The following is a 22467-nucleotide window of genomic DNA, read 5'->3' on the forward strand; positions in this document are numbered from 1 at the left end:
GGACTCTGAGTATTGTAGTTTTACAGAATATTAGGAGATTTTAAAATGTTGAACTAGTTTGTTGCATCAATGTGCATTAAAGAAAGCCAAGTGGATTTCAAGGCTTCAAATTGGGCTGCTTTTTCATATTGTGAAACTGTAGATCTTCAATAACATGTAATAATTTGTAAATCTACCTTTCTCCAAGGTAGTTATTCATTAATAAGAACAGTAGAGCTAAACAAAAACTGCAATGTTGATATGCACTCTAATAGAGTTGTCATTCTTCTGTTGGATAGCTTATAGATGAAGCTGGATGTAGAATGTTCCTGAAGTGTATTGTCCAGCTGTTAAGCTGACTGTGGTGTATTTGAGACCATTTATTTGGAATAAAATACCTTTAGGTAATTCAAGTATAGTGAAGTATGATCTAGCATACTTTATTGTATTAGGACCAGGGGGGCCTTGGGGAACCCAGTGTGATAGTTAGAAATTCTGATTTTCCTTTTAAAAGGAAAAAAAGAAAAAAGGACGGAGACTGGTACATTACATTAATTCATAAAATTTTAATGTTGCATTCAGTCAGACAATCATCATTCAAAACAATTTTTTAATGACAATTTTCTAAAAACACACAATATCATTCTACAAGGTTTGAACCACTCTCTTCCACCTTCTCACTCCCTCCTCCTGTTGCAACACTGAAATTGCATGACCTGTTATTGATAAATCAGATCAGTACCTGGTTATAATGGTCTGAAGGAGAGTGTGTCAGGACAGGGTAAGTGGGATATTAGATGTGAGCAAACAGGAAACCTGAGAAAGAAGAGTGAACATAGTCAGAGGAGTAGAGACCATTAGATTCTGAATTGGGCAGTTGAAGCCATACTTGGTCATTCTCCATAAGATCGATGACAGCACTGCCAGAAGCCTGGTCAAGGTATCCCTTCTTGTACTCATCATAGGTGTACATGAGTGGGGAACCATTTTTGTAGAGTGCAACCCAAACATTTGTTCCTTTTGCATGTACATGGTAGGAAAAATAGTACAGTCCAGGGGTCCTGCAGGTGAAGATTCCTGTTCTGGGGTCATAGTGTTGCTGCCTATTGTACAAGATTTTATCAAATTTGATGGGGACTGTTGCTGCAGGGTAGGCTTTTGAGAGGATGACACTGAAAGCAGACACCGGCATCCCTGTCAGAGCTTGGTTTACTCCTCCTTTTATGAAAGATATCCCTGACAGCTCCCGAGACTCTCCTGCTTTAACATAGCCTTCAGGCATCTGTGGGATTACAGCTTGGCCAGGGGGACCAGGAGGACCCGGGGGGCCTGGCAAGCCGGGCTCACCATTGCTGCCTTTGGGCCCGGGGGGTCCAGGTGGTCCCATGGGTCCACTTAAGCCTTTTGTGGAAATGCCTGCTGGGCCTGGCAGTCCTGGTGCTCCTGGCTCACCCTTTGCACCAGGGGCTCCTGGCAGGCCAGGGGGGCCAATGGGGCCTCTGATCCCAGGTATTCCTGAGGGCCCCCTGGGGCCTGGCTCACCATTGGTCCCTGGCACTCCCTTGGCTCCTTGTGGACCCATTGGACCAGGCAGCCCAGGTAGCCCAGCAGGGCCTGTGTCGCCTTTTGGACCTGGGAGACCTGGGTGTCCCTTAGGACCAGCAAGACCCTGCTCACCTGGGTATCCCGGTTTTCCCTCTAATCCTGGTAGGCCTCGTTCCCCCTTGGCCCCTGGGAATCCCGGGTGGCCTGCAGGGCCCATGTCACCTTTGGGCCCAGGAAGGCCATTTTCACCAGGCAAACCTTTGAGTCCTTGAGGGCCTATGTTCCCTGGTGGCCCGACTGGCCCTGGTTCTCCTGGCACACCAGCTGGACCTTGGTCTCCTTTAGGTCCTGGAAGGCCGGGAGGACCTTCAGGCCCTCTGTGTCCCTTCATCCCCGGCAATCCTGGCTTTCCAAAACCTGGGAGTCCTGGGGATCCAGGCAACCCTGCAGGTCCAGGATGTCCCTTGGCTCCAGGGATGCCTGCTGCTCCTGGTGGTCCCATTGGCCCAGGCTTGCCAATGCCAACTTCGCCAGGTTCACCTGGGAGGCCCTGGGGACCTGGGAGACCAGCTGCTCCAGGTGCACCTGGAAAACCTCGGTCACCTTTCAGACCTGGCTGACCTGGCAGGCCATTTTCACCAGGCTTCCCTATCCCAGCAGGACCAGGGGGGCCCCGGGGTCCCTGTGGGCCTGGAAGACCCCTGCCACCCGGACGGCCTGGAATGCCAAATCCATTTTCTCCCTTTTGTCCATTTATACCAGGGATACCTGGCTCTCCTTTCTCACCAGGGGGTCCCCTTGGCCCCTGAGCTCCTGGAGGACCTTGTGGTCCTGGCTTGCCAGGGACAGTCAGTCCTGCGGGGCCGGGAGTGCCAGGGGGCCCCTGTGGCCCTCTTGCTCCTGGGAGTCCAACAGGTCCAGGTTCTCCTTTCTCACCATTTAGTCCTCTGGCTCCTGGCTTTCCTGGTAGACCTGGCACTCCTGGCTTTCCAACTGCAGAGAATCCAGGTGGTCCTGGGGGACCAGGGGGGCCTTGGGGACCCGGACTTCCAAACCCTGGCTTTCCTGCAGGACCTGGTTGTCCTCTTGGTCCAGCGGGGCCTGGGGGACCAGGGGGTCCTTGTTCCCCCCTTACCTGCACACCTGTGAGAGAGAGGAAACCAGATCAAGCAGGGCATCTACAACATACTTGCAGGCAATGTAGCATGGTGGTGAAATGCATGAAGGGCTAGTTTAACTTGAACATGGTAGAAGTCAAATTTCAGCTGCTGTGTTGGTCACTGAGAACCTGACATTCAGAGTAAAAGTGTTTCACAGCCCTTACCAGTAACAAGTGCAAATTTGTTGGAAATGAGAAATAGAAGGCCCCTAGAATTTTATATTTTTTTTGCTTTTGATTCAGGGTCATCAGAGAGCTTAAAAAATGCTGTGCAGGCAGATGCAGACTATTAAGTAAGGAAGAACATCCCCAGCCAGGTAACAGATTTAGCAGGTCACCAGTTTGATGAATGACATTGCAGAAAGCTGTCTGTGCAGGTGTAACAGTTTCCCTGAAACTACTTGGTGCTACATTTAAGTAGTGAGAATTTTCTTCTTCCCTCTCCCCTACTTTCAAAAGTGGGCCATGGCACTGGTTCTTTTGTAAACATATGCCTGTTGTATTTTCAAATGTTGTCTGAAAGACTTCTGTCTGTCATAAAAATTTCACACAGTGGTAAGGTCACAACTGATAATTCACTTTACTGCTGTCAGAATTCTGGCACTGTTTCAGGTTTTTTTAATACTACTTCATTTTCTTGGTTACCAAAACAGCAGGTGGAGCCACTTAACCAAATGTCACAAATAGAGGACTAAACGAACAATCTCACTACTTAGTTTTCTGTGTGTTTAGAGGAGCCTTCAGCTTCATGTTGGAATTAGAATGCTGATTTGTTGGACATTACTTATAAGATTAACATAGATACTGTGAGACTACTTCAGTAGTTTGCAACAACTGGCAGCATTATAGAACAAAATGGCATATCTGTGAGGGATGTTAATTCTAAAAGTAATTTTAAAAATAAAAAGTGAAGGATGCAAAAAGAGCCTAGACTCTGTTTTTTATAGTGCAACATATTATTTAGAAAAGGTTAATAATTTATCAACAATTGTATCAGCTATAATTTTTCCTTTCAGTCTCTCACAAAAAGACCCGTGTATGTATTACATATATACACATGAAAGTTTATGCAATTGCTATTCTGCTGTCTCTTAGATAATAAACTGCATTTTCCAGTCTGTGTTGGACCAAAAATGAGGTGAAGGTGGAAACTATTCTTCTACATATTGTTTTGTTGTAAAAAAATAATGGAGGTATGCTCATGAAATACATTTGATTTTGGGTTTTTTTTGGATCTGCAAGGTTGCCTTCTGCCTGTATTGACAGGGAAATTGCTCTTACCTAGAAAGTGCAGAGAGTGCATTTTCTGCTGATGCATAAAATCAGCACAAATGCATATCAACTTATTTTGCACATCTTCCTATCTCATCCTTCTTAAGGCCATGAAAAGGAAGATAGCTGTTAAAATCCTACACATAGGATACAAGCATGTGATTTATTTGTGATATATAGACAAACTTTTTTGGGTTTTTCTGGTGGCAGATTGCATCAGACTTTAGCTCAGAGTGCATCTCCTTATTACTTTTACCATATTTTAGATGCAAATATATTGGTCCTAGGTTCACAGAGTCGGGGTATCTGCCAATTTAGATAAGATGTTAATGGCATTGTCAGCGCTCATGTTGTTATAGAGATTTTTCTGTGAGCTATATTGTTCCAAAGTTGTGCTGCTTTTAGATTAAAATCGTAATTTTAATTGTGCTGTCTAAAAGCAATGGTTATTCCTCTGAGAAAAGGACTGCTAAATCCATTAATGAAGTAGAATTTATACCAAGAACGTTGAAGTATTGGTTGGCTACTCTTTTACATGTCTCAGCACATACCTTGATGCAAAATTGGTCTACATTCTCTAGTGCAGTCAAACCCCATATATGTATTGAATTAAATATGTAGACTTTAACATAACCTGCAGTAATGGCTTATTTAAACATTGTTGAATAGTGAGACCTCATTCAATTACTGTTTTCAACTTGGACTTTTTAAATATTTCAAGCCAAGGACATACTGGTTAAAAAATTGTGTTCTGGAGACCTGTCAAGACCAAGATTTTTTTAAACAATTTCACCAAACTTTAATAGGCTTTGGTTGTCAACAGAAATTGTGTGATCTGTTATATGTTGCCATGAGTCACCGGTTTGTGTTTAGACTGAAATTTCAGTCCCAGGCTGCTTTTTGACAAAGCTGAACAAAGCAAAAAGATAATTTATTGGTAACTGTATCTGTAAAAGTCAATGTTTGGTGATCAAATAGGAAAAGTAAGCTATGATGAAAAGCTTGCCATTGCTACTTGAGCTGTTTGCGTATGGAACAACTCACTAGACAAAAGCTGGATTGATTTGGTTCTGTAGGCTCCTGTTTTATTCTTCTGAGATAATCTCAGATTAGGAGTGATGATCTCTCACAGTCTTTCCTCTTTAAATTCTTCTAAAAACTCTCTATAGGATGCAAGAATAACAGTCCTCTATTTTGGTGCTTGTTCACCAAATGAAAATTTGTAAAAGCACTTTTGAATGACTGGAGTCACATGTCTATATAACTGTAGGCTGTTTCTGCTTTTGAGGTCTAGTATATAGTCTTCTGTTACCTTTCCTAAATCGAGAGCATCTTATACTTCTCAGGTTTTGATATAGTCATTCTCATTCTAAATATGGATTTTCACTCACATTAGATTTTGTGTTAGTATATAAAGTGAAAACTTAGTTCAGGACAATTCATTTCCCCCTTTCACGCCATTTTCTGTCTACCCTGATTCTTGCTTAATTTTTGCTGGTTTCCCCCTTCCCAGATGTTTTCTATAGAGGGGGAAAGAAGAAACACTATGAGGAGAAGTAAATGAAGTATGGTAGAGGATAGCCAAGTAAATACTATACTTCACTTTAAAATAGTATAAATATATAAATTATTATGAATAAAGTAATAGAAAAACACTATGAAAAGTTAATGAGGAAGGAGGGAGGAAATGCAGCATTTAATTCAGTGAGAATTCTAGTTAGTGAGTCCTCAGAGTGGCTGTTTATGTGCATGTACCTAAATTTAATCCAGGAATGCTGTTAGGATTCCAGAAAGTCCTTGTGCTGAAGACAAGGGATGAAACTATGATAGTATTTTGGTACAGCCCAGAAGAATATTTTGGGGGTAAGGTTCCCAGCCATGCTGCTTTCAGCTGGTTCTTACTTCAGAGATTCTTGGAGCATGTGTGTCAGAGCTGGTTGGTATGGGGCCAGCACTGACACCAGCTGATACGAGACCAGAGTCTCTTTGGGCTCCATGTGTGCTGCTCATGATCAGACAGTCCAGAGAATCAGTCTGCAGAACTAATCTGAAAAAACTCCCTGAATGAAGGTAATGTGGATGCAATGCCCTGAGCAGCAATTCTGCTCTCCAGATTTGTCCCTGTCCTTTTTCTGGTGAAGAGAAGCTTTTTTGCTAATGCTGTTTTCTGAGCCACTCATTCAGTTTCCTCATTTCTGCCCAAGTGTGATTATTACAACTAAAAGTAGATGGGATACAGCAAAAAACAATGCTATTTTGAATATCCTGATGATGTCTGAAAGAAAATAATGCTATTCTCAGGGGGGAAGGCAGGATGTTTACAAGGAAGATTCAGTTCTCTTAATTTTAGTAATGACAATTTTGAGTAGACATTATGGATCAGAAGCTTTGATTTCAAGTTTTTTTAAAAAGATGTTGGCCTAGGCATGGAAAAATAAAACAGAACTCAAATAGTTTCAAACATTAGGGATAGCCACCAGTTTGACTTAAAGGGACAGAGAGGATAACCAGAAATAAGATGCCACAATGTAGCATTGCGGTTACGTATTGCCTACACAAGCTGCCCTAAGACTGATTTATGCAATGAAGAGATTTGTTTTTATATCCTAAAGCTGGAATTGTTCTATTACTATGTGCTAATTCTGATAATTAAAGCATAAGCTTAAATCACTCATGAAAAACTATGTAGAAGTTTATGGCACATTTTTACAACTATATATCATTTTATTTTGTCTTTCTAGGCTTCAAATGGGTCTTCATTTGCCCATGTGTATCATAAATATATTTAAATTCACACCTAACATCTGTTTTGAGTACAGATAACCTGACAAAATATGTAAAAGTTCTTCCTGAATGTAGGTAGGTTGTAGGTGACAGGCCTGTTGCTAGAAACCCCAGGGATGAATTAAGAAATTTGAAGATAATTAATATGTTGTACATCATTACGTACACAATCGTGTTGTGTTACTCCCACTCGTGAAACGGAGTTGTTTCTTTGAGCTGTTACTTTGTTTCTGCTGTATATGCCTTTGGTGGTTATCATGTAAAAAATTTTTCTGACAGGTGTGCATCTTTGTCAGTGGGAGGCAACTCCAGAGCCACTGCAAATTCTTTCTGCAGTGGTAAAATTATTTTAGTAAACCTAAACTGTTAGTGAAATTCGACTACCAGTAGCATAAGGCAAGAGGTTTTGTTCATGTATTGACCCTCTAGGAATAATTGTGTTGGTTTATTATGAAAAAATAGTAAACTTACCTTGACTCTTTACATTGTATGGTAGAAAATGTGGCCCCTTGATGCTGGATTGTTTCTGATATCTCTCAGAAAAATATCCATCACCGCCATGGACAATGTTCAGACAAAACAGCAGCAGTAAAGATATTTGTAAATGCATGTTTCCAAATCTGTTCTGTGTTAGAAAAGGTAGAGAAAGTTTGTTTTAAGGAAAAGCTGTTTGGTTACATTTCTGGAACATGAATAAATGAGTTTTCTTAGGTTATTGGTATTAGAAGTAACATTATTTTGTGCTTACTTCCATCTGCTTTCACTAGCTATGAAAAATCCTCTAAGAAAAAGGGAATCAGCATTGCTATCACTTTGAATGATGGAGCTGTTGTATAGATAGATTAGAGGCAATAGTTCACTCTTAGGAAAAGAATAATTCTGATTGGATGGCAGCCTATTCAAGACAACAGTATTCAGAAACAGGGATTATTTAAACTAGAGCTCCAAAGTAAGTTCAGGAGTTCCATATATCAAAACCCCTGAAATGAAGAAAAGTTTTCATTGAAAATACATAAACACCTCCATGACCTTACTGCCTCTGTCTAATGCTATAGCAAATGAAGGATGAAGTCCTGGCTGCTTCAGCATCAGTGGCAAAAATCTCACCAAGGTTGAAACCTGGTTTTTACCCGTAGCCTTACAAATAGCTCCAGTGGCAGTGAGGATGCTGTCACTGGCTCTTAAATATCAACCCTCTTCCCTCCCCAGACAGAAAACAGGCATCCTGAAGAAGTTACCATCAAAACCAAAGAGAATAAAATGGAATCATGACATACCAAAATGTTGTGGAGCTCCAATGCAGAGTGGTAGAGGAGTGAATCCTCCTCTATTGAGGAGTTCTTCTGCCACTGGTGAGTGAGCAGAAGCTGATGATTTCAAGTGCCACCCTTGAGTATTTATCTGGTTTTCCCCTTAGCTGGGTGACTGCTGGACATAAGCTCCTCCCCCAAAATCAGTAAGCAGCAATTATCTGTGTGTGTATAAGTGTGTTTTTTAGGGGTGGGGGAGAGCTATTTTGGGCAGTCATCCTAGATTCTCTTAAGGGGGTTTTTGTTAGGTTTTTTTTCTTATTATTTTCTGGATTTCTTATTGTTTATGAGATTGTATTGCTCATAGCTTGTTTTTTCTAAAATTTTATGGCCCCTCTGTTTTTAGAATTGATACAGGTAACATTGGGAAAAACCAAGAACTAGTAAGTAAGGTTAGTAATTCCAAGTGTTTGTTTAAATTTCTCTGTAAATGTTTTAAGGAAAGACCTATACATTTTGAACTTTGGTGAGCTGTTACTTTCAGGAGTAACCCCACTAAAAGTTTGTAGAGACCATTTATGTGAGTAACCAGAGACTACTTACATGAGTAATTGTTCACTGGGATACAAGTGAAGAACTTTGAATCAATTAAGATGCTAATAAGTGAATTGTGAGAGAACCTGGTTACTTTTAAGCAGTTATTTTAGGAGATTATCTTCATGTTATATCTCTGGACTTCTGTTTTGATGTTGGAGGTACACTACTACGCATATAATGAAAGTAATAATTCTGTGTTATGAAGTCTTGAAATGCAAGTTCACCTTACAAAATGAGAACTTCATTGTGTCCAGTTATAACAAATGTACTGAAATCCACACTGCTTAATTTTGCAACTGTTAACACAGGGTGATATTTGGGGGGTTCAGTTTAGTAAATTTAAACTGCTGCTGGTTTTACTATTTATGGATCAAACTTGGTTATGGTTTTAGCTCTTAAGAGATTTTGTTAAACCAGTCTTGCCTAATGGACTGTATCCACAGATTGCAACTTCTTTTTTTTTTTTTTAATAAATCTTACAGTGATTCAGCATCACTTTATTGAAGTTCAGTAATAAGTAGGCAGTAACTCTAAGTCCTTGAATTGTTTGTGACTCTGGAAAATTGTTTAAAACTGGAGGTCAAAGTAAGAGACAAGAAACAAACTTCTCTGATTCAGGGTGAAACTGTAGAATTAAATATATAGTGCACTTTGCTTTCAGAAAAAATACCTACATATAAATTATCTGTGTATTAAAACTGTTTTGCCAATTGCAGACTTCTTTGATATTCATGTATGGTATTCAATTTTGTAGGAGTTATAAGAATACTAATAAATAATGCATACTACTGTCAGTTCTCATGCATGGTAGGTACAGAAGGAACACCTGTTACTGTTCCAACCAAAAGACTGAGCTGGTGGCCCTGAACCCTGTGGCTGTCCTGTGGAATGACAGGTTAACGTGGGCTGAGTTTTACCTGCTATGTGTCTTTGTTTAAGTCCACACTCTTCAGCTTTTTTGGCTTTTATGTATTATGGCAAATATCCTAGAACACAAGTTACTGTACTGAAAGGGACCAGTGGACCATCAAGTCTGTTCTGCTTCCAATTGTGCTAATACCTTTGCTTACTAGAGGACTGGATTAATGTTTTAACTTAAACTGGTGCAATAATTTATTCAATGTATTGTTGAACAGTTCTTTTCTTCTATTCTTCTTCCTAGCCATCCTCTAAACAACACTATGTTCTATTTTTTTAAATAACCCTTTTCGCTGCAGGGGTCTTCAGACTTAAGCCTGCTTTCTCCATTAAGCTTGCATGTCTAACCTGGTCAGTGATTTTCAGAGAATATTTGCATGTCTGAGATGGCACTTCTACTCCCCAAATATGCATTCAGTTTGTTTTAGTCTTTCAGAAAAGAAAACACTGTCCCTCAGTTTTTTTGTGTAACTTCTCAAGGTACTTTATTTAAAAAATTAGTCTCTATAAACTCAAATGAGAATCCAGTAATCCACTTTTGACAGAGGTAGCAAGTGTATAGACATAAAGTTTATTTCCTCCTTGAAAAAACACAACTGCAGCCCCTTTTTTGGTTCATATAAATCCAAAAATAGCTTTCGATTTTTTAAAGCATTTAAATATACAGCCCTCAGTGGGAAGTGTGGTTGTTGCTAATTTGACAATATTTGGTTAAGTACAGCAGGCGACAGTTTTATGCACACACAGTTTTGTGCTAATTTCTTACCTAATTCATAAATACCCCCAAAGCAGGCACGCTTATATTACAAAAGCACCAATAATTTACACTGATATTTGCCCAGCAGCCTTGCTTCCTCCCTTGGCTCCCTCTGGGCAGGAAGGTGAATAATCTCTATGTGTCTCTGCATAAATAGAGATGATTGTGGGGTCAAAAGGTATATACAGGCAAACCCCTTGTCCTTGTGATTAACCTGAGCTCCACCCTATTGTGCTATCTTATGCCACTTCTTTGGCTTGAGGTTTTTTTTTTTGTGGGTGTGGGAAATTGAGGTAGAATTGGAGTTCACTGCTTTTGTATGTTCTCCCTGTTGCTGTAGCGTGCATATGAAAGGTGTGCTGCGGTATCTATTTGCCCTTGCAAAAATACATGCAACAGGCACACATGTGTATCTATTTACAGTAACAGCACATTGTACTCAAGAAAGGTTGTTTGCAAAACTGTTTTCAAAATATAAACCTTCAGATGCTTTTGTTTTATAGTTATATGTTTAGAAAGTTGTCTTTACTTACAGATGAAGGTGTCTTCACTCCCTCCTCCCCACAAATGTAATAGTCAGGAATAAAATTTGATCCATTCTGCTACTCCAGAACTTGCTTTTTAGTAGTGTACTGGCTGCATCTTCCCATTTAAAGGTAGTCATGTTGTGGCAATGCAATAGCTTAACTCCTAAGCTTAACTGCAGTAAAAAGACTCAAAATAGAGTCTCTATGCACCTCATGAATTAGGTACTGAAGTCAAAGCCTCCAGTGCCATTTGCAGCAGTCTGCAGTGTTTCATCATATTTGCTGACTGGCTGTTCAGATTGTTGTTGCATGTTGTTGGAAAGCAAGCTCTTACGCATGCTTTCCAAAACCCCTTTTTGCTTCAGTCTCTTACTCCTACAGAGTCAGTGAAAACACATGTAACATGGAAGGGACACCATGATTTGGGAAATGGCAACTGACTTTCACCACAAGCCTGCAAGTTACTCACAAAGTGACTTGAGTGAGTCCCACACTAAGTAACTGCTTACAAGGAAGAAGCATGGAACATCTTAATTAAACATAAATTGTAATGAAACAAGAAACCACTCCCTGTCATGCACACCTCAAAAAAAAAAAAAAGATGAGAAGCAAAACTCCAGCAAAGGCTGTGCTAGGTCCTTGCAGTAGTTGGGAACTGGCCAGTTATGTTCTTGATGCTGACAATTTTCAGCGTGAATATGATTAATTTATTGTTTTGACAAGGAGTCTGTGATCTTGATTTTTGCACCATCTAAGCACAAACCATGGGTTAAGTTTCAAATAACAGAGTTCTCAGAAAGTAGTAATTCACAGCTTTAACTTGAAATTTATCTTATTTTTAATAATTGGCCTTTAGTCTTAATCCTGATTTTTTTCTTAAAATTACTGTTATGGATTATATGGATTATAATAACTGTTTATGGTAAAATATGGTACTCAAGGAGCCTGGTGTATGGAGAGGTGTTTACTTCCTTTGTTTGGCTAGGTAAGCTCAGTTGAGAAGAAAGAGTCAAGAATGTGCTTGTGGGAGACTTTTCCTTTAATTTAAAAAGTGGACTGAAAAATGGGGAGTCATTTGTTATTGATGATATAAAACCAAAACACTGTCAACAACAGGACCCAATGATTTTGCTGCTTCAGGCTCAGGTCCAGTTTTCTTACCTGCTTGAAGTAACTTTGAAGACTGCCCTAGTCTGTGACAAGTTAAAATGCTTATACCCAAAACTCATGGTAGTTTTGGAAAGGACTCTAACAGCAAAGGACTCTTAACAGCTTTGAATTCTCCAGTCTCCAATTTTAAGTTTTCAGAGAAAGGTGCTTAAGAGTTTCCATGAGGAATTCAAAAGCCTGCCATGAAATTAAAGGAATAATTGGGTTTCCTAGTTTGTGGTGTGCTTTATGGCACTTTGGAAACTCCTAAATCATGTCAACTCCATGGTTTAAAGCTGTCCTCTATCCCTTTCTGTCACACGGTGGTGAAGTGTGTTCTCATGCTCCCACGATAGCAGCCAGGTAAGTCCTCAATGGGAGTGCAGAGGAACAAAGTGTTCCACTGTAGCTGGCAGCCCAAACTAATACAGAGGGGTTTCAGCTTTTTATTACTCACAGTCAAATGGACCCAAAGGAATAGGAAACGGGAAAATTTGTTAACTCGATAGCTGTGGGAAATCTGGGTGGGTGGTTGTTTGTTTTGTTGCTGTTTTGTTTTGTAATTATTGTAGTGTTCTAGTTACATGGAGGGCATTTTCTATTCCAACACTAGCTGCTTGGGCTGCACAGGACTAGAAAATGTCTTGCTGAAGGAAATATTTACCTTGCTAATTGAAAAATAAATAAGATTTATTTTGAGTTTCAGAATGCATGTTGTCTTTTTTAATTAAGAGGCTTGTTGAGGTGATGTGTGGGGCTGTGGAGCCCTATCTGTATCCATATTTTGAGGTATAATAAAGAGTTCTCTTTAAACAAACAAACCAAAACAAACTCTGTTATTCCTACAGTCCTGTACTACTCTTTTTATAGATTATAAGTCCTTATACTCTTTTAACACTTGTAATTGTGGTTGAGTAAATGTCCTCTTTTTAAGTAGTAATGGAAAGATGGTCTGTATTTTTTCTGGCACTGCAAAACTGACTGCTGACCAGTTTATTCTGTTCAGCTCAAGTAACTGTTGATCACAAGAGCTCTATTTAGTATAGCAGTATATTTAAATAGATGACACCCAGTTAAATATTTGTAGTTGTATTCTGGCTGAGTTAACTTGCAGGGACACTGAACAACCATGTTGAAACCTCAAGAGAAGATGTGTTCCACATAGCTTATAGAGAAAGCTTTGAGACTGACATGAATTTTTGATGAAACAATCCTCTGAGACAGAAAGTATTATTGATTATTGTTTTCTAACAGTACTACATTGTTTATCACCATGTTCATTATGCTTGTATAAAGATAAGATAATCTTCACCCATCTTGGAGAATTTCTGGTAATTGAGTAAAAGATACCAAACAGAAGTACTGGTTTTAGAAAAGATGTTTTCCTTGGGTATGCTGTTGGCCTGACCTTATTCCTCCCTCATTTTTATTTCTCCCTCCCTTGCTCCTGAAAGTAAAAACAACAACTACTGTTTAAATGAATGTATTAATTTGAAACTCCTATCAGATATGTGGATTTAATTGAAAACCGATCAGTTTCAAGATACTGAAAACACAAAGCTGGGTTTATATATTAAATATGCATCCTTTCTTTCACAAATGCTTTTCAGATTAAGTAGTGTAAATGTTTAATTATATGAAGTTTTGTATTTTCACTAGTTATATTTAAAAGTGCAAACATGCAGCTGATGGCAGGACTTCCATGGAGAGGAAGAGTGGAAGTATTCAATTAACTTTGTGCACAGTTCGGGAAAATAAAATTTCCAGGTGCCTGGTCACTAAATATCCTGAGTAAATGCAAAGATTTTGTTCTGGATTTTGACAGTGGAGTACCACAAAACTTTTCCTGGAGCTACTTAAACATAACCAGATAAAGAGTTTTCTGATTCATTCTAGCTGAAGATGCTCATTTTCAGCCTTCTGATTGATGCTGATTCCACTCCCAGTTGGGTCAATACAATGGTTTATGAAGCTTTTCTTTAAGAATTTGATTTGGATTAAAATCAATCAAACTTTCTGGGAGTGATGGAGGATGGAGGCTTGTTTTCTGTAGGTCTGTGTCATTTCACAGTATGTTGAAAATTTTTTTTTAACACACTAAATAGATCATTGGTCTTTAAAAATTACTGCAAGTATTCTTTCTATTTTAGTAAGTACCTGATGTTCTTGTTTAAAAAGAGCATTCACACAGAAATGTAAAAATGCTAAGCAGTCATATTTTCCCAGCGAGGACTATTTTTATTCACTTTTTTTTTAAATTCATGCTCTATTTTTTTCACTGATTTTTATTAGATTATTTAATATCTTTCTCTACCTCTGTGCCTGCTGGACTCAAGGTTTTTGTCGGACTGCCCTGAACCACAGTGAATAAAGTAGAAACCATGGAAAAAAAAGAGTGGGAACCACTTCTACTTTCCCAAAGGTGAAAAAGTTCATGCAGCTTCCTTTGGTATCCCATAATTAGGGGAATCTTCCAAATAGTTGAAGAAAAATAGGTGTAACTGAGCTACTTTTTCAAGTGTACCCAGTGGAGTATGTAGTCAGCCTGCTGAATAGTCTCATTCACGGGCTGTACTACCTGCTGTGGTTTGGACAATTGGCACAGAGTTGTTTTTAAACTCCCATGTTTAAAAACAGGTGCCAAAGGGGGAAATCCAGACTTTTACAACCAGAACAAATAAAAGTTGTCTGAGTTCATTTTAAAAATAAGGGATTTGTTTGTTTTATTAAGTCTGGCATTTAAAATATTGCTGTTTTGTTTTAATTTATTTAAATTGAAGCTTTGGAAAATTCTTTTGGTGGGTGCATGTGCGTATGGTCGATGCAAGTGCTTTGAGGAGTAGCTGAGAAAGCTGAAGTTGTTTAACCTGGAGAAAAGAGGCTCAGGGGGGACCTTATATCTCTCTAAAACTACCTGAAAGGAAGTTGGAGCGGGTTCCAGTGTCTTTTCCTGAGTAAGGCATGATACAACAAGAGGAAATGGCCTCAAGTTGCACCAGGAGATGGTTAGATTGGATATTAGGACAAATTTCATTACCAAAAGGGTTGTCAAGCATTGGAACAGGCTGCCCAGGGAAGGGGTGGAGTCACCATTCCTGGAGTTATCTAAAAGACCTGTAAACATGGTTCTTAGGGACATGGTTGGACTTGGCAGCATTGAGTTAATGGTTGGACTTGATGATCTTAAAGTCTTTTGAAATCTAAATGATTCTATGATCCTGTATACATTTTTTTATACTCTCTCACTTATGCGAAATAAGCTTGCATCCACGGAGCCTAAATGTTCCTGATGATTATTAATAGGACTAGTTTTCATTTCAATTAGTTGAAATTGAATTTTTACAAGCATTATATTGTCACAAAGGAGAGTCGTAATTACTTGCTTTTAGTAAAGTACTAATGCAGTTGCAGCTTTTACTATTACAGAAAATGCATCATGGCTACAAAGTTTTATAGGTGATATTTGCCATATTACCTGACTCAAATCACAAGTTTCAATGTCTCCTGTATTTCATAGGAGGAAAAACACATGAATGTGAGGGATGATCTTCTTTTATGAACTTTAACTAGTACGCTTTTGCATTCAAAAGAGGATCAAAAGATAGTTATATAAAAGAGACATATGTGAAGCAGATAGATACTTCCCAAACTGCTGATACAAAAACATATGGAGATACCAGGAAAGATAGGGACTCCTAAACTCATGACAGGCAATCTGACCAAACATCATCCTGTTTCCAATGGTGATACTTGCTGCCCCTGCTGCTACTGTACTAAATGGTGAAAAACCAAAACTGAAGGTTGGACTCTTGCTGGAGGTGGTGTTAAATGACTTCTGCACCCGTTGATGGTGATCTCCACAGATCACAGATAAACAGATCACAGATAGTGAATTCTGCTGCATACAGAAGTGGGATAGGAAAAGGGATAAGGAGGGAATCCATGTCACATAGTCCAAATTGTGATGTGGACTCTGAATTATATGATTATCTCATGACACCTTTCTCTCAAGGAAGTCTTGTAGAACCTTTGGGTTTGTCCTCCAACAAACTGTAGATTCCAGTTTGAGAGCTAGTATATCTGTTTGTCTGCAGAGGAAGAAGGTTTCATATGATGACTTGGGGAGGGCTTTTTAACATTAGAAAATAAGGGTTTCTCTAAATTAGTTTTCAACCAAAAGAAAAAGTGTGGAGTCTGGGAAGCTATGGCTAAAATGAGTGCTGTTACTTGATATGGTAGCTATGCTACTTTCATCACATCATTTAACGTTAAATCTGGTAGAGCCAATTCCATGGCTTATCCAATCAGTATCTGGTTATCCATTTTTGCACTAGAAATAAGGCAAGGTTCTATCTTTATATTTGCAATCTCATTCTGCATGCTAGCTTTCTCTTTTTTTTTTAAAGGTACTTCACATTTTTCCAACAATAGATGTCAGTATTAGATATAGATGTATTAGATTCAAAAAGAAGCCTTATATACAGAAGATCCATCTGCAAATTCACTAGAAGTTACAAGAATGAGATTTAGAATTTGATTTTTTTGATTGAAACCCTTTCATTTGCCAGCTTGAAATATTTTTATATAAAGCTGAACATCTTTAAACATTCTCCTTTTTTCAGGACATAAACATAACACTATTTGTCTGTTGAAATATTAGGTCACCAGGAATGCATGTTAGGTCATTCAGAGAGAGCTTATTGTTTCAGAAAATAGACCTCCTGTGTCTATAGACCTGTGGTGAGATGTATTTGCTTACCTACCTATTAGTAAGTAAGTAAAATTAAAATTAATAAATAAGTAAAAGTAAAATTAAAACACTAGAATATTTTCCTCCTGTTTCCTTTTTGTACCTGTCTAAATCCAGATCTTTTCTGGTATGTCCTGTGTACATAAATTGTATTGGGTTTCAGAGTTGGATTCCACCTTTGGCTGTGCCGATGACCGCAGGATGTTGAACTATGGAAGACTTTTCCCTCTGAGGCCTTCCTGCAGTGCTATATCCCTGAGACATACAAATCATTTAGAGCAGGGGTTTTTGTTTGTTTGTGCACCAATAACTTGCAGGTACTTTAAGGGAAAGTATATTTAGGCTAGTCACATAGGGAGTGCCAATACTGTTGGAAAACAGAGCTGGCAGGAGCATGAGTAGAATTTATTTGATATGTGAAATAATCTCGGGTCAACCTTACAGACTATTTAATACTGGTATAGGATAATTTTACTACCTTTACCAGTTTCTAGAGATTAAAAATGCCAAATAAAGATAAGATGAACTTTTGCATTGACAAAGCAAGATCTATTTTACAAAGTTAGTTGGGATAGCGGACACAGTTTTGTTACGATATTTCTAAAATTGCTTTGGAATATTTAAACTTCTACCAGATCATCTTTCAGAAGCAGAGAAAGACCTCACTGCAAAAATTTGTATTCTCTGAGAAAACAATCTGAAGTTTCTAGAGAATTTGATTAGAAGCTGTCACAGTGATGCTACCTATGAATCTCACAGTTAGGGCTAAATGGTCTCATGGGAACACAGGATCTTGGTCTTTTGGCAAGGAAAGTCAAATATAATCATAGAGGTAAATGACCTGTTTCTGTTGAGACTTGGAAAATCCAGGAATAGAGAACAGGTTAAAATCCCAGTATTTTTAAACCATTTTTCTATGGAATGATAATGCAGGATGCACTACCATCCAGCTGTTCTGATGGAAAACTGCCTCATGGTGTTGTTCAAAGCCCTGGGAGAAGCCTCTCTCCCAAGCTGTTAAAATGCTCCTTGGAATCCTTCATCCTAAGTTACCTGAAGAACAAATATGACATCTCAGATGCAGGTGCTTTTTTGTGTCTAGTAGTTGGGAGAAGTTAGTTTGCATACTTACATGCATACAACTGCAAAAAAGCTATGATTAACAAGATTGCTTTTTGTGTTTGGAGTTCTTTTAGGGCCTAATCTACAATGTCTGCTGGAAGAAAACATGTTTTTTCCAAGTTGTACTAATGTTCAGGAAAGGACTTTAGGCTGTCCAAGTCTCGACAAATATCTTATAATCAAGGACTGATGGCATCTAATTACATTTAAGGTGACTGCACAGTGGCCTGTGAAGTAAAATATTCCATTTTTGGCAGTGGGGCCTGCACTGGTTTATGCAAATGTGGGTCAGGCCTCTGATATTTTTTCAAGGAGATAAATGCCCTAAGTCTGTATTTAAAAGAAAACGAATTTATAAACAGAGTCTAACAACCAAGTTCTAAGTTTTTGCAGTCAAGTTTATGGCCCATCAAAGCTTAATCACCTCCCTGTACCCCTACAACACAGCATTTTTCCTCAACTTCTGCATTTATGCCACATGCCTGGAAGGCACATAGGAAGCATCTCAAGTTTCTGTTCTTGTGCTAGGAGGACAAAGCATATGTGATTATATTCTGCCACTGCCTCTTCCAAAAGAAACACAGTCTGTTTCTTTTGGAGAGTGGTCTGTTAAGCAACTAAGTAGGTGTGAGATCTTGAGGCAGAAGGTGTAGATAAGCTCTTCGGGGCATTTAACTGCCAAACTCTAACAAGCCTTTATTGTGCAAATGCAATTAGAAATTTGTAATAATTGTATAAAACCTCGTGGCAGTGGCAGATGGATATTTTGCACATTGTACCACTATGTCCCAAATTCCAAACCTATGTAAAGAGTTAATTCCTTGAAGCTGCTTTGCAAGATGTATGTACAGGACTAGGGTAGAGATTCTTTTTCCTGATATTTTTATTAAAGGATGAACAGACAGTTTTAAACAAATCTTTCTGAAAAAGCAAAAGCATGAGGTATAAGAGGTATAAGAAATTGCAGTTGGACTGGTGAAAATTTGGCAGCATTTTGTCTGAAAACCTAATCCTAATGAAACCTCACAGTTCACACTGAAGGTGAATTATATATATTTCATGTTATAACATCAGATAATTATTTTAATGTTTAAGCTCTTTTATGCTTTTACAATTCAGGGCATCAGCTTTTTGTTTTAAGAAAAACTATTTTCACAGTCTTTGCTTTTTATTTTTAAAGATATAATATTTCATATTGTTATTAAAAGCTGTTTGATCTACAAATCTAGTATTGAAAGTTGTTTACTAACACTCAATTGCTATAGATTAAAATGAAATCTTCCCGAGGAAAAAAAAGCCAAGAATGCAAGTGCTTCATATGTGTCCTTTATAGTACTGTAATTTAAAGCATGATCACTTGTTATCTCTGTGTTCTCTCTCTCCTTGCTGGTAACTGTGTCCCTCTGAGATCCTCTTGCTAGACAGATTCTAGGAGTAAGAAACCAGTGCTTTGGAAAATTTGAAACTCACAACTAAACTAGTTTCAGGCTTGCCATCTCTTCCCAAAGGGATTTCTTCCCATCTTCATCCCAGACATTTATTAAGTTTTCATTTGGAGAACCTTTTAAAGATGAGTATTGCAATGTTCCTGGCTCTTTTTGAAAAAGAGTGGATTTTTTTTTCTTTTGAAGTATAAAAAACAGTGGCAAAGTTCATAAGAACTGTTTTTTTAAATTTTGTTTTCCCAAGGTCAGTCATTTGTTTTTATTAATCTAGAACAGAATGTTTACTCTGAATTTCAGTTATTGTCATTTTAGATGACAAAAAACTTAGAAAAACTTTCTGTATTCTTTGTGGTTTGGAGCTGATTGGACTGTTAATGTTACCCTCCTGTGTATATCACAATAATCTGTAGATGACTATAAATATGTTTAAGAATATCAATAGATCTTTCAGGGTGCATTCTGTGGGGATGCTTTCTGAAACTGGTTAGTTATTACATGGAAGTACAGAGAGAGGATTAGATTTTTTAAATGCTGCATATGTGTGTGTAGATAATTATTTTTAGGGCTTTTTTAGGGTTTTTTCCCCCTGCTCTTTGTTTCCTTCTGGATATTGTGGTTAGGCAGGTATTAGGGATTGTTGTGATTGCACAAACCTCCAGCTTTTCTTAGTGTCCTCATGACAGCAACCTTGCCTGCCAAAGGCATACATACATACATACATACATACATACATACATACATATATACACACACACACGTATATATATTTAGATATGTATGTTTGCTGCTGTTTAAATGGCAGTAGCTAAAATGGTAAATACAAATACATATGATCATATATCAGTGTGCTCAGTTACTTATGTCATCTTTTTAGTTTACTTAGACATAGCCCACAAGTCCACTGCTGTCCAAAGAGGTTTTGCCTTGCTGCCTTCATACTGTGCACTATGGATTCATGGTGCTCATATGCAGTAAATGTGATGACTTTCAGGAAGTTTTCTTTCCTAAAGAAGCTGAAGTGAGGGTCCTCTCTTAGAGACCTTGGCATTACTGTGTGCTACAGTCTGATTTGTCAGACAAGATCTGTAATTCAGGAAATCAGGGATATGTTTTACCTCCCCTGCCAGTCACAAAGGAGCCAGTGTCAAAGGTTACAGTATAGCACAACGGGTGTCACTCCAAGAGCATGAGTCTTGGCTGCTCAGCAATAAATGGTAAAAGCAGAAGAGAAATTAAAAAGAAAATCAACTCTAGTTTGGTCAGGCTGTGAGAAGGTTAAAAAAGACAATTTTCAGCCCCATGTTCATAAAAATAAACTCACTGTGTAGGCATTAATTATTTCCTCTAAGCATTGAAGTTCTTAATTCTGGAAACAAAGTGAGGATTACTTTCTAGTGGAAAATACAATACTGAAAGGGATTTGAGTAGGTATGGCTATTGCAAAGAGTGCTGTCTCACATCAGTAAAACTGATTCCTTTAGAAAATGCCTTGCTAGCCACCACATATTTTGGCTTAAGTTTTGAAGGTGCTTGAAGTATTCACAAAATTAGCTCTGTTTAGGCAGTGAGACATTGATGCTCATGCCCCAGATAGCCTCATCCTAGGTGAGGCATCCTCTGAATGCCGCTTTTGTAGCAGCAACAAACTGCTGTCTTCAGATGAGGCTGGAGATAAGAATTCATGATTTTCTCCAGTGACTGACTGATGCATTATGGCACTCAATATACTGTCAGTTAGAAATTCATTCTTAGGTATCTGATTGTGTCCATTATTTAAGTACTTATTATATGTATTGTTATTATTCAGTACTGAATGCTCTGTAATGCCTGCATCTCTCTGCATCTGGCCCTTAGTGTCTGATGATGATGAATGGCATCTACTCCCTGTAGGCAGAACCAGCCAAAAGGACTAAATCAGGCCAGGTGCTGTCCACATTTTAGTCAATCCTTCCTAAAATGCAGTTGTAAGTACCTTCATTGATGGAGAATGATGAGATCGTACCGCTGACTACGTTTGTATTATAGTTCTTATTTAGAACAGTTAGGCAGTGGAAGATAGGGGGGTTAGTTTTATATCTTTGGACTTCAGCATGATGTCGGGTAGTAGTTTTGTAGTTTGGGGCAGGGGGGCAATGGAATATAATTATACTAAAATAATACATTTTAAGAATAGCCCCCTTTCCCTTTACTTCTATTACTGCTGATTTTTTTCTCAGCCTGTCAGTGCTGGAAAGTTGCTTTCCAAAGTTTGCAAAAAGGCAAAATGGCAAACCATAAGAAAACAACAACAGAAATCTGTTTTGCTTTCAGGCTATCCTCTTTCCAATACCACATCAGGAGGTGGTTTTGCTCCCTTTAGAGCTGCAGGATTTCTTCTCCTGAAGATTCTCTGGTCTGATGGAAGTGGGTGTAAAGGGAGAAGACAGCTTGTAGCTAGAAATATGAACACTGCACATTTCATACATAAAACATGCAACTACATATAGAATTGAATGCTTATCTCAGTTTTTCAGCGATTTTTTTTCTATGCATTTCTTTCCAATTTCCATATCTTTAGCTTTGCTCCTCAGTGTGTCTGATGCTTGCTTGTGCTGTTGTGGGCTATCTACATATTTACCATGGCGTGGGTGGGAGTACTTGTTGCTGCTCCTTATATCAACTCTTGGTGCTCAAGAAGAGGTTCCATGGAGCCAAGCAGCATAAGTAGGATGAGTCCTTTTTAGAAAAATAAGGCCAAAATAGAAAAGGAAATACATTTATGAAGCTGGCTAGAACAGAGTCTTTAGGTAGCACAAAATTGCTGCATTGTACAAAATGTTCTTGCTGCAACTTGTTCAACCATGTTGATGTAGAATCACTGCTTTTAAATAGAAAAATTTAACTAGAACATAATTAAGGTCATATTTTACTTCTCTTCAAAAGCACTATATACAAAACTCAATATTTAGTATTAGACCACCAAAAATGGTAGTCTGTCCATTGACTCACTTTAAAATATATTCCTCTAAAAATGCAACCTGAGACAAAAGTCAGCAATCCTGAAACTTCAGACAGAATCACCATCTACTCTTGGTGAAGGCTTTGGATTTTCTAATTTTGTTATTATGATTCCTATCATGCTGTCTGAGAGCAGAATTTTCAATCTGTCTCATTGCAAATACAATATTTTTTATTCAACAGAACTGAAGATCATCTGAGTTTGAGTCCTAGCCT

The 22467-nt window shown here is 38.4% G+C and overlaps 2 protein-coding genes across 3 annotated transcripts in view; one reads left to right on the plus strand and one right to left on the minus strand.

Annotated features, from left to right (window-relative positions):
- NT5DC1 (5'-nucleotidase domain containing 1) overlaps window positions 1-22467 on the plus strand; it is a 131158-nt gene that overhangs the window by 16550 nt on the left and 92141 nt on the right. The window lies entirely within an intron of this gene.
- COL10A1 (collagen type X alpha 1 chain) lies at window positions 536-8099 on the minus strand. The gene is made up of 3 exons (XM_032101526.1): window positions 8017-8099; window positions 7211-7364; window positions 536-2667 (listed from the first exon to the last, which is right to left on the minus strand). Exons 2-3 carry the CDS (start codon window positions 7347-7349, stop codon window positions 773-775), a joined length of 2034 nt encoding a protein of 677 aa, XP_031957417.1. The 5' UTR covers window positions 7350-7364; window positions 8017-8099; the 3' UTR covers window positions 536-772.

This window comes from Corvus moneduloides, chromosome 3, assembly GCF_009650955.1.
Source record: "Corvus moneduloides isolate bCorMon1 chromosome 3, bCorMon1.pri, whole genome shotgun sequence".
Lineage (NCBI taxonomy): Eukaryota > Metazoa > Chordata > Aves > Passeriformes > Corvidae > Corvus > Corvus moneduloides.